The following is a 13412-nucleotide window of genomic DNA, read 5'->3' as shown; positions in this document are numbered from 1 at the left end:
CATTTAACAGAGCGTCTGACAGGCACGCGAAAGTATTAACGCAATAGCGTTAAAGCGCTCGTTTCGCAGAAATTCGGTGTCGGCGCCGGCGTTGTTGGTTGTGAGCGAAAAATCAGCGTTGTCCGTGAGCGAGAATTCGAAATAGATGCAAATAAATAATAAAAATATTCTGATCGAGTGGGAATCGAACTCAGGACTTCTGTGTGGCAAGCAGGTGCTCTACCTCAGAGATACACTATAGTGCTTAAGATTGTTGCGGGGACAAACCCTGCCCAAATGTCATGTAGTGCGAGGACACTTCTTAAAACATGTAGTATTGCGTGGCAGAAGCGTAGAATCGCACAGTGCGTCAAAACACGTGAATTACACAATGAGTGGTTAGTTTAAAATTACAAAGCGTACAGGCATAATTAATTATCATTATCACCAACTGTATCAACAAAGCGTGCAGGTGCGCGTGTTTCCTTACGGACGCATAGTGGGACATTCGCAAAAGGAAGAATTATAGCGTATACTGGGCCCTTCGCAAGTGAACGTGCAGTAGGCATTCTAGGATAGTTTGAAGCAGTCGCTGTTGGGCACACAAACGTTCCTTTCCTTGCGGCACGGTGTCCACCGAGAAGCGAAGCAGGCTAGCGATTGAGAATGCGATGCGAACAGAGTCCGATGACGCTATCTCGTTCTACTCCTGAAGGCGAAATCTCAAGCGTTCTCCGAGTTTATTCTGTTAACCGTCCTAGAATGCCGTGGCGCACAGAAAGATTTATAATGCTCAAAGTAGCATAAGTATGATGCATGATTGTTTCACACCAGTACATACATACATACATACATACATACATACATACATACATACAAATACATACATACATACATACATACATACATACATACATACATACATACATACATACATACATACATACATACATACATACATACATACATACTACATACATACATGCATACGTACGTACGTACGTACGTACGTACATACATACATACATACATACATACATACATACATACATACATACATACATACATACATACATACATACATACATACATACATACATACATACATACATACATACATACATACATACATACATACATACATACATACATACATACATACATACATACATACATACATACATACATACATACATACATACATACATACATACATACATACATACATACAAAGGATCCGAGTCCCAATGCTACTTTTCGCTCACTAAGAGACTGACAAAAGAAAATTTCATCGCCGACCAGTTAGCTGCCTAATTTCAATACATCGCGAAATAGTTAATTACATTAAGCCGTCCACATGCCAATCTAACAGTTGTAGCTGATGGCGATATCACATGGTAAATCAAAACTGGCGCAACTTTCTTTTAAATTATATGCTTCCGTGTTGCCTTCGACGCCTTACAGAACGAATTCAGAAGGTATTACCTTAAATAATAGCTCCGCATATAAAGTCGGATGTACGTGAAACTGCGTGGAAAGGACATAATCGTATACTTGCCGTCAACTTTTGACAAGTCTGACTGACATAACATTAACTTAAATATTTGTTACCCTCATGACATGCATCCCTGTCTCGGAGGATAATGTAAGTATACCTTCTGCATGATAGCATTCATCTGTTATCATACTCTGTTCGAGACTCACCAACTCTATAGTGATACTACTTGGACCACAGGTGAGAGGAATATGATCAAAACAGAATCACTCTATTATTTACTGCTCCAGTTTCTAAAACGAACAATGATTTATTGAAGGTACACGGGCACACATCTATCGGTAGCCACATGTATGCCGCCTGCGGCTGACGCGTGCTATGTGGCCTGGTAAAGTACCGACGAGCCCACGCCGCTATGTGGTTGGCGAAAACGTCTTGAAGAGGCATTGCGAGCTGGTAGTCCGCCGCTGATCTTCCCTGTCTAGTGTCGCCTCTATGAAACACAGCATAACATGTCGACGGTACGCCTCTTTGGTGCGTGCCAAATATCCAAGGGCGCGTAAATAAACGACATTTCCGAGCGTGCTGGCCTAGCTGGCAATGTGTGCTGCCTCTAACTTGCCCCTTAATAATTATCCCGAAAGTAACGTGACCTTGGCTAAGTCAGTCGCCGATCCTCATACTTATGATAATTGTGTCGGGCACCTGCAGCTCCCACATTCGCTCTCATAACAACAATCTCGTGCCAACGTCTTCTATACGGCAGCCTTCGCGTTTGGAGGAATGCGTGCAGCAAATTGCGCTCGTCTGTCGAGTGTGGTCAAGCGAGGGAGCAACTTGTTATCAAACCTCTTCACGTATGAAACAGAGGCATACCTTTCTCTTTAATAGATCACTGTTCTGGCTAGCCTGACCGCACATACATTAAAAAAAAACAATATAATTCGCAATTCCGTCATCTCTTTCGTTTGAAATTCTAATTCCGAGATTTTCATTAACGAAGCATGACGGAATGGCTTCGATTATGAAATATGCTTTTAGTGGCAGATTAAGGTATACCTACTGAGTTAAGTTATGACTACGTGAAAAAATATATAGTGTGTACCAGCGAACATTAGGCAAACTACTGTTTACCTTATCCTTTTATTGATGTATTTTATTCACCCAAGTACTTGCACATAAAAATTGTGCTACTGGCGAATAGGTCAGCTGACCGGTTACTTTACAGGTATCATGATCGTATATTTTGCCGGTTTTTCTTCTTTTTCATGGAGTCTGGTTAACGTTAGCAGGGACACGGTATACTGCCGGTTGCTCAGTCCTTCATTCAGGTAAAAAAAAAGGGGGGGGGGGGGTAGTTTTATGACATAATTCATGCCGAGAGCAATGCGGTGTTTGGTATAGTATATCGGGTAAATGGCCCTCTCAAGTTTAAGAATTTTTCCGCCGATTTATACGCTCTGGTCAAAATTGTGCGCCTTACAATGACATAAGGAGACGTCGTGAGGCGTTTAATATTGTGGAGCGAAACACTCGCAGCACCCGATCTCTGGCTTTAGACAGCCGTTCCGACCATGACAACCTCGTAGTGTGCCATAGGGCATTGTATCGGTGTACCACGCCGTGATATACGTGTATTCGCACGTACTTTCAATTGTTAGCGCAACAAAACAAGGTCTCCGGAAACGGGGGCGCTATGGGGCCTGAGCCCCGAGTGCCTTTCCTAGCTGGGAAAGCTGAGACCCCCCATTCAGGTGACCTTGCCGTCTCCGTGCACTCTTTTGTATTGGTCCTCTGAAAAGAGACCCCCTCCCCCTCGTTCTTCACTTTCGTCACAAAACAGCGGCATGCGCGAGTGTACGGTCCAGCGTTTATCATCCACTCGTGCGTTGTGAGTGTACTTTCATGCGCAGGCACGTCACGTATTACCGACTTCGAAGAGCGCGATACCTTGAGTGTTTCCCCGGTGAATAGCTTCAACGAGCTATACTTCAGGGGATTTGCCTGAGGCGGCCCACAGAGGAAGAAGGTACCCATGAATGAAACGCATTGCGCAAATGCCTACGCTATACAACTACATATTACACTGGATATATCAGCACTCTCGTTGCTCTCATTGGATAATCAGCAACCTGCTTTAATTACTTAAGGCTGTCACTTTTCATGCTATATGCAAGTATTTGTGGGCTTTCGATTTTTCGTTCCTTTGAAGGCGTAGTACTCGTAATGCAGTATCAAAGAGCCCGTAAAAAATGCACGAATTCTTCTAGCCCTCTAGTCTTCACGTAAAAATGAATGAGTTCATTTGCAGACAGTAATCGCGGACAGCTCTCCTTGTAAACAATGACCCTGGAATCGCGTCGCTTTCGAGGTCGAATAATTAAAGCTACCGGTTGCAAACTCCCTTAAGCTTGCTATTTCAAGGCGCGGTTTTGTGAGTCAAATGTGCGCACTCGTTTTATAAATGCGCCTCGAAACTCTGTAGTAGTAAGAAGCAAGGACAGTAATACATCATCGAAAAATTCACTTTCCAAAGCCAGCACCAACGACGAGGCACGCACGCTCATTTTGCAGAATGTTGACATTTTTAGTTTTAGTGCACTATATAAAGAAAAAAAAATTCCGTAAGCCTATCGTATATCTATCCATTTACATGACCCCTGCAGCCATAAGGTCCTTCAATACTTGCCTCCTGAGGAACTGCGGTTCGGCTGTAAGTGGAGCGCGGCCTTTTTATAGCGAGCGATAAATTATAAAACACCGAAGTTGAGAGCAAGGGCGTAGTAAGGGGGGGGGGTTCCACTTCCCCACCCCCACCCCCCGGAAATTTTCAATTTTGCTTGCATATATATACACGCACACATACAAACGCACACACGAACATACATTAAAGATGCTTGACCCCCCCCCCCCCCCGCGAAAAAAGTTTCTGGCTACGCCCCTGGTTGAGAGTAATAAATTTAGAAACTAGAAACTGAACTAGCCGAAGCAATGTTTAGAGCAATGTTTTTATTGACACCTAAGGTGCATTTTTGTTGCCGCCGTGAGGTTCCGTGTAAAGTCCAAGGACGATAACATCGCCCCGCGCGTCGTATGTTCTGTGTGCGAGTGGAAGCGTGCGAGGGCAGCCGACGATCGCGGCTCAGGCGGAGAGGAAACGCACGGGGCGTCTTCCGTAGCGCGGAAGGGCCATGGGGGTTTCTAGCGGGGGTGCTGCGTTGCTCCGGTAGCAACTACTTTCAGCTGTCGGGCACGGTCGCACGCGTTCTATCTTGACAGGGACTATTAGACGGCTCATACCTTTGTACGTGCTGTATCCCCAACCGCTCAGTTTGCTTGACGCGATAGACAGCACGAGGGTCGCTTCTCTCGTTGCAGCGGCGGCATTACCTCACGACATCGCTTTGTCGAGTTATGCCAGGTCGGATGCTAAAAGAATTAGCTGCTAGCCTTACTTCGTATAGCATTCCAAGGGAGCTTTTTCTTTTACTTTGGATTAGAGGCACATTTTATCCTGTATAGGAAGTGTCGCGTAAAGGCTGTACCGAGCCGCAGGAGGTGAACTAATGTTTCAAATTTTCTGTTTTCGTTCAGATTTGACGTAATCGATAGTTTTATACGTGGGCCTATAAAAAATAACTTCGAATTCTCTGATTGTTGATCGAACCAGCTGTTTTTGCCGAGACGACAGGAGGTCCGCCTCACTAGCAGAGACGGATTCCACTGCGTCAAAGAGGATAGGCGAATCGTCTCTGCGTTATTGTGCGATTCGCAGCTGCGCCCGCTGCAATGTTATCAGGAATATTGCAGTGCCCTGGTATCCATTGCAATGCAATTATTTGGGTCACCGCGCTTCGTTATGTTCTTTGAGAGTCTCATACAGCAACACAGCGTTTAAAGAATTTCGATTATCGTTTTGTAACAGTGCGAGGGCGGCTTGTGAATCGCTAAAAATAACCCACTATTGCGTACTTTCTGCGGATGTTATTAATCGCAACGCACGTATTGGCAATCTGTTCTGCCATGGTCGAAAATGTCACTCGGGGTATTTTAAATGTTCTTCTCTCTCACTCACTGGCTCTAGCATGTGAATAAGTATAGCGCTTGATCAGCGCAAGGATAGCATGATTACCATGACTGAGACGATGATAGTGGCTGTGGTTGATGTCGATGGCAAGTAGCTAGCAAAAGCTATCAAAGAGTCAAATGACGAATCCACTGCAAAACGACCGACGAGACGCGCCCGCAAAGCACCAATTGGTCCTTGACTTGGGGCACCCCTCTTCCTTGTTTTTCAACGGCTGCTTTATACGCAATGTGTGCACAGCAGCCGTTGCGAAGATTCCTCATACTGATAACGCTTGAAGACCGCCACGCAAGTACTTTCTTTTCGTTCGGCTCGGAGAGCGGTCGCGTAAATATAGCTATAGCTTCATATATGCCAGTCAATCACATCAACGCGTTTAGTTAACCACTCAAGTGTCCGTAACGATATTCATTATATATATATATATATGTTTTTCGAGCACGTATTTTTTACTTTGTTCTCACTTCTGCACCAACTTTACATTCTGTATGCGCCTCCTGTAAAAAATCTCTTCACGGAGCAATAACTTTCGTGATCTTACTATTTGTGTCTTATTCTTTGTTTTCATAGCGAGTGGCAGCATTATTGTGAAGAGATCGGTATCGATACGTTCCTCGAATCCTACACGATGCCAAATCCCCTTCAGAAATGACCCATACTAAAGATATGGGAAAGGCCTTATGGCAACGTTAGCTGACATCTTGTTCAAACACCTCAACCCCCGCCCCCCTCACCCGCTCCAATCTTCCCTGTCCTGGCACTAGCGGGACTAAATTGCGTGACTGCGGCCCACTACTAAGGTGAATTTGAGAACCCCGGTTCATATAAAACTTCCTTATTTTGGTCACGTAATATGAGCTGCCAGATGAAGTCAATTCTGGCCAAAGTGGAAGAAGGTAAGAGAAAATGAGGGCTGCCGATGCACAAGATGGCGAGATGGTAATTGGTTCGAGCATACAGCCACCACCCGGTTAGTGTCGTGGCGATGAAACCTTAAACCATGCAAAAGTTCAGCACAGAACTTTAGGAAGAGGCTAGGAAGTACAGAACGCGTGATACAATCCATGGATCAATATCGCAGCTGCAGTCAACCATCTCATTGGCGTTGATATGCTCATCGTGTCACCAGGAGTCGCCATGGCACTCAAGAACAACCTCAATTGTAGTGTTGTTTTTTTTCTAAAAGAGCCAAGTCCACTTTAAGCGAAACTGAGAAAAACGCAGTTGTTTGATATTGACAATATGATCGGGTCTGCTCCAACAATTTTTCGCCAGTGTGCTCCTGTCACCAAAATACTTCAAACATATATTACGGCTAAAAGCTCACAAAAATCGGTATTCATGAGTAAAATTTGGGTTTGGCTCTTATAGATGGGAACATTTCATTCGGACTTGAATTGGCTACGCCAAAGTAGTCTAGAAGGCAGCGTACGAACAATATAGCAATGTTTTGCTACGTAATTAACACCATCTTGTGCTTGTTTCGTCGGTGTTGTCCTTCCGGTGTCGGCGGCGGCGGCGTCGTTGGTTGTGAGCGAAAATTCGAGATAGATGCAAATGAATAAATAATAAGAAAGTTCGGTCCGAGTGCGAATCGAACCCGGGCATTCTGCATGGCAAGGAAGTGTTCTACTACGGAGCCACGCCAATGCGCGGAACCACTTCGTAAAAAAAATGCTTTAACAATTTGATGTAGCGGGAGGAGTCTCCTTAACGCATTTAATATTGGGTGGCAGAATCGTAGAATCGCACCAGGTGTCATAACATGTGAATAGCGCAACGAGTGAGCGGTTTAAAGCTGCCCACCAACTACAAACTGTGTAGCTGCGCTGGTGCGCGTGGCGCCTTACGGACGCGTAGTTGGGTACTTCGCCAATCCGCAAAAGGAAGAGTTATGGCGTATAGTGGGCACTTCGCAACTGCACCTGCATTAGGCATTCTAGTATAGTTTGAAACGGCCAGTGTTACGCGAACAAATGTTCCTTTATTTTGCGGCACAGTGGAAGGCAATGCGCACGGGGCTCCATTACGCTATCGCGTTCTACTCTTGAAGGCGAAGCTCAAGCGTGCTCCAAGTTTTTTCATGGGCGTAATGGCTAGACTTGAAGAGCGAATGGCCCTTCCTGGAAGCAGGCACACTGTCCTGGACTGTCGGCAGCGTTTTCGCGTCCGTGGCATCTATTGAGGACTCTCCAAAAATGCTTCAGCCCTTCTTCTTCTTATGTGGTTTTAGTTCAGGACCGCTTCTTTTTTAAGGTGCCTAATAACTTCATTCCGTTGTCTTCCATTCCAATTATACTGTCTCGCAGAGAAAGAAAGATATGTAGCGGAAAACTCGAAAAGAAGCACTAAAGACAGGCTGGAGTATAGGAAAGTCGGCATCTTGCTCTTTCCATTCGAAATTTGCACTACAATATCATGTCCTTCAGTAAGTACCAACTCGCCCAAAAAAAAAGCAAACTGTGGAGCGAAAACACGATAATAAAGCAACTAGGTCACAAATGAAACAGATTGGATGCAACCACATTCGTTGTTTTGGTCACGATTGTTGACGCAAACGCTGGTTTAATGGATCTGGCTCGGTTTGATTCAATCAGGTGCAGGATTTGGCTCATTTTCGATTCGAAACCGCTTTTTTGAGTCCACGGAATCAGGAATCGCCCCACTGCAGTTACAAACGTTTTAAATGTCAAGGGCACTTAGGCGTGCTTTACGTTCCCATGAAATTTAGTCCAGTTTCGGTTTCTGGATCTGGCTTTTTGAGAAAAAAAACGCCACATTTTACTGTTTCAGTATATATATATATATATATATATATAGATATATATATATATATATATATATATATATATATATATATATATATATATATATATATATATATAACTGAATATACAACTATAGCCCGCCTCGGTGGTACGGTGCTCGGCTACCGACCCGAAAGTCGCGGCTTCGATTCCGGCAGCTGCGGTCACATTTCGATCGAAACGACATGCTATAGAGAACCGAGTGCTAGAGCCATCTACTACGGCATGTCTTATAATCATACCGTTGTTTTGGCACATAAAATACCAGATATTATTATATTACGTCAGAGTCGGAGACTCATAGTTGATATACTCCTATATCTGTCTGTGTGCTTCTACGAGTCCTAAATGCAGGAGACTCAAGAAAGATGCCCTTTAAAGGCCTAAAACATGCGAGTTTCTTGATGCGCCATTTCATTCTATAGTGCTAGCACCGAACTGCGCACGATACCTAAATGGGGTAATTGATATCGTCAGTGGTTGGAATGCGCGCAATGCGGAAAGTTGTTTGCTTCCACGTCTGTTCCGTGTCACTCGGTAAAGATCATATCTTTTTTTTTTCTTTTAGTCTAAATCAACGTCAGGTACTCATGAAGAGTCAAATGCAGCTGCTACAGACGCTGGTTCTGAAATTATGTTTTGAGACAGAACTTTCTGAGGCGTAGTAGGTGCGAGCAAATGCGAACTAACCATACGCCAAGATCAGGACGGAATGCCTTTGAAGAAATTGACTATAGATTAATGGCAATTGTTCTCGCAAATTTCGGCTGTCTTTTGCCGTTCCACACGCGTACGAAATGCGTCCACAAGGAGTATTTAAAGTGGTTATGGCACATAACTCGAAACAAAAAAAATTAGATATCGAAAGAGCGGCTATGCGCTCATTACGTATTTATCTTGTCACGCTATGCATTAATTTAGAGTTAATACAAGTTAACGCAGTTTAACTCGCACTGCGGGGTGACATATTTCCTTCGGTGTCAAAGGATAATAGCGCATTGAATGAGTCAGTGCCTGTGTCCGGGCATGTGCTCACCGTTCTTGAATTAAACTTCTATTTCTCTTTCTCTCTTGAATTTTCAAAAGCACATTCTTCACACTGCACACGTGCGGTGATATAGAAAGGTACCGAGCATAGCAGAAGGTGATAACATCGTAGCATGCAGTAGGGCCAGTGTGGCGTCATAAAAAAAAAGGGTGAGGGGGGTCTAAGAATACAGTAAGTGTAATCTTACGGAATAGTCCATTTCAGCGCACGCTGATTGGACAGACCTGGAGCATTGGCGTGTACCAGTGTGCTCTAGTGTTCTGTCAGCGCTGAAATGAAAGCAGCGATGTCAAGAGTTGGGCCAGTTAGTGCACGACTGAAGAGGCTTCCTAAAATGAGCCATTTCGGGTGATTTGGTACTTGATTACGTGTTTCGCGTCGTGCTTCGCTTGTGTTTTTTTTTTATGACTCTCGGGCATGCACCGGGTGATTGCCGGAGGTCTTTAAATGACGTTTTTCTGCAATAAAATTCAGTTGTTAGTTTAGCTTTGTGCCGTCGCCTTCCTTTTCTGTGCTTCATCTCGAAATGGAAAGTTGACCCACGTAGCGGATTCTGACAGAATATCCCATCCCGTTCCCAGGCGTATACATTGAACGACTGCTGATGTTAATATATTTATCATTTGTCGGGGAAACATGCGTGCGTGTCGGATATCGTCGCGTCTCATCACGATAGAGGGAGAACTGAACATGTAGGGCACGATGCAATGAAACAATCTATTCCATTTTCACTTGTAATGCTTCCTTGAAGCCTCATTTTTCTAGCTGGACATTAAAACTGCGCGCGCACTTTGCTTAACGCTGTTCACACGCCATCCAGATTGTCCTGCAATCAGGCTTTCTTTCTTTCTCCCTCTAACCAAGCTGGCTTCTAATGATTCCGACGTATCGAGAAAAAACTGCAGCAGAGGATTGGCTCTGGCTAGAATAATTATTTTTTAAAGTATAGTGTTCTTCACACCGACGCGCCATGCGCTACTTTGTTATGGTACCTTCGGCTTGTCGGTATTGCCAGTCCGACGGCACTGAAGTGCTACTAGTCTGAATCATCAATGAAGCGCTGATGCGTACTTAAGTGGGCTCCAGTAACAACAATGAGGCCAGATTATCACTACAGACTAGTTCAGTATCCTAATATATGTTCCATGTTGTCTTATAACATGCAGTGTTGAAGCGCCGCAGCAGCGCTCTGAAGCATGCAGTCGAAGACATTAGAAAATGACTATTCGAGAGTGTTATTTATTGCCTTCTGCATGGTAACTATGACTTGTTAGTTAAATTTATGCAAAAGTCGAAGATTTTGGCAAACTACGCAGAGAAAGGCTGTAAAAGAAACTGCACTGAAAAATATCTTGTCGGGGCTATTCAGCTTGCGGTGCAAGAACTTGAAGCGAGGCTGCTCCCCTATCGACAACCAAGGAAACAGAACTTCCGCGACACGCGCTTTGGATCCCCGGATGTTTATGAAAATAGAAGCAAAGCTCGTTGTGAAGCAGGACGTTTGCCTGAGCCGCCTGGTGAAACATAAAACCATGCCGAAGTTCAGCGCAGAGTTCTACGAAGGAAGTAGAACGCGAGATACAATCCACGCGTCAATATCGTTGGCTCTCTGGCCGAAGTGGAGCCAAAGTCTTTCCATGCGTTGAGCATATAAGGGTGCAAGTTTGCCAAAACTTTCTTTGTGATCGATGTGGTGAGAGCAATTGCAATACGTCGCAACCTAGTTTTACCGAGGCATGTTTTAAGTGTATTTCCATCCAGGACGATCGGGCGCGAGCGAGTCGGCATATAATAGCGATAATTGTGTCACTGCGGTTGTACTCGATGTCATTGCTAAGTCTTACCACTGGTGTATTGCAGCAGCACGAGCAGCTTCAGCTTTAAGGCCAAGAAGCGTCGCGTACTAATTATGCTTTTGAGACGACGTTCTGACACCGTCCAAAACTGAACGTGCCTTTACGGTACAGACGCGAACATGATGCCTGCTCTCAATTGCAGGTGTGCTTCTAGAAAAGCGCTGCAGGGGAATGCTTTTCGCAGTGTGTCTGGGCCGCACGCAAGGATAATATTCGTGACACTTACGGGTTACGTCGTCGATAACTCCGTTTGGGACGTCCAGTGCCATGTTTTCGAAACACTTTGGCGGCGCGTCGTTTTCCAACTTGGAAACGTTGAGAAGAACTGCGCCGGAATCCATCTTGGTTTCTCGACAAGCTCAAGGCAGCCCTGTGGATGTAGTCTTCACCGAGGCAGGCCACAAGCACGACCGCCACAAGCAGCGTGGCGTCCAGCCTTCCTACTCGTCGTCTTCACGGAGCACACACTTGCGGCGGGAGACTGGTGGCCGCCCGTGGCACGGAATAAACAAGAAAATGTGTGCCGATTTCACGGCCCTTGCGAGAAGCTGTCCGGGACTTCCTCCGCTGCGGACCCACTAGACGGCAGAAAGCGGGAGTCCGGCGCGCCACTTTTCTTCTCACCGCATGACTCTCGCTGCTCGGCGATGGCGGCGGTCGTGGACTCGAGTGTCGTTTGAGCGAAGCCCTTCCTGCAGCCGTCCCTACTTCGCGCGAACTTGGTTGAAGCGGGCGCGCGCTCTGCGTGTTCGGCGAAGGAAAGTTGTTTCACGGAGGAGCGCTCGCTGCGGAGGTAACCCCTTCTCTCCTTCGGTGCGGTCGGTCGTCGCCACCAGATGAGAGGGCAGTGCGGGCAGGCCCTCGCTCGCGGGAATGGGGCAGGCTTCAAGGGGCACACACCGGTGTAAACGCGACACTGCCCGGGCTTCACGGTTCTCTTACAAGGCTTAGGTATGCGACAAGTTGGGGACTGCGACGTGAGATCGCTGTTCACCACCGCCCAGGCGATGATGCCAAGAGAGAAAACTCGAGGGCCGCGCGAAAGCAATGGGGCTTAAAGTACACCTGCCGAGACAGGTTTTTGTTTTCCTCGGCCTCGGCCACCACGAACGAGCCAAAATACGGGGGACCACCGTCACTCGAGAAAGGGAAGCTGCCGAAGGGCTCAGCGAGCGCGAGCAAGGTCGACCGTGTCCGCACGTGCGGTCCTGTGGCGGTAATGGGCGCGCTATCGAAGTCGCCTCTCTTCTCGGCAACGGATCACGGTGTCGACTGCTAGGCAGTGTCTCAGCCGTGACCCGACGAAGATCTTCCCTGCGCTGTCAAGTGATATGCTCGCTCTTTGTGGGCTACGCGTCGCTGAGGCCAAAGTGTCACCTATTTCGCTGTCTTCGTTCAGATGAAGCCACGTCCGTGAGGTCTGTGTGCCCGCACGATATATTTCTGCTTTATCTTGATTCTGATGACGGCGTCAGTGATGGATTATTCGAGCTCCTGTTTTCTCCTTGTTTAGTCTGCCACAAGAAGTTGTGAGCAGCCTGCTAATCACACTAGCTCGCTGGAGAATCTTCTGGGCTCGTATTCACTAAAGAAGATTTCTTACGCTAGAATTGTTTCGTAATATAGAGCTCCAAGCAATCCTGATACTAGACTTAAAGGAGGCAACGTTCCTTTCTCAAATTACGGGCGAAAATCTTCGTTAATACGGCACCTTATGGTTTCCGAGTCATGTCTCTCGGACAGGTGAAGCGACCGTTTCCTTTGCGTTGTGCTCCGTCCCTTTAGAAATGTCACTGCGGGAAGACAGTCTTATTCGGGGCGACGCGTTGCTACGGCCTTCACACAAGTTGCGCGCGCAAAAAGCAATGCGTTCCGCCACGCGCCAGTTACGCGACTGAGCCACGCAGTCCCCAAACGCAACAGAAATACGAGAGCGGTTTCCGATACGTCGCCTCCCAGCGGAGGACCGCTACATGGGAGTGTGTGGACAGAATACGGTGACGACAGTGCGGCCTTGCAAGCGCAGCTCTGCGGTTCCGACAAATGTTCGAGACAGGGAACACGACGTCAAAAGGGCAGGTGCACTCCTGTCCCGAGGCCACGCGCGTCACGTGAGTGCTTGCCTAGAAGCGACAGTTCA

General features: G+C 46.3%; 1 protein-coding gene across 1 annotated transcript in view; it reads right to left on the bottom strand.

Moving 5' to 3' along the window:
* The window catches only part of LOC119393105 (uncharacterized), a 95417-nt gene extending 83074 nt beyond the window's left edge, over nt 1-12343 (bottom strand). Inside the window, exon 1 of the mRNA XM_049415862.1 lies at nt 11499-12343. Within this exon, the coding sequence (XP_049271819.1) occupies nt 11499-11613 (115 nt within the window). The 5' untranslated portion in view covers nt 11614-12343. The remainder of the gene's footprint in view (nt 1-11498) is intronic.
* Between the last annotated feature and the right edge of the window lie 1069 nt (nt 12344-13412).

This window comes from Rhipicephalus sanguineus, chromosome 5 (assembly GCF_013339695.2).
Source record: "Rhipicephalus sanguineus isolate Rsan-2018 chromosome 5, BIME_Rsan_1.4, whole genome shotgun sequence".
In the NCBI taxonomy this organism is placed as follows: domain Eukaryota; kingdom Metazoa; phylum Arthropoda; class Arachnida; order Ixodida; family Ixodidae; genus Rhipicephalus; species Rhipicephalus sanguineus.
The sequence above is the reverse complement of the archived record's forward strand: the minus strand, read 5'-3'. Positions and strand labels throughout refer to the sequence as shown.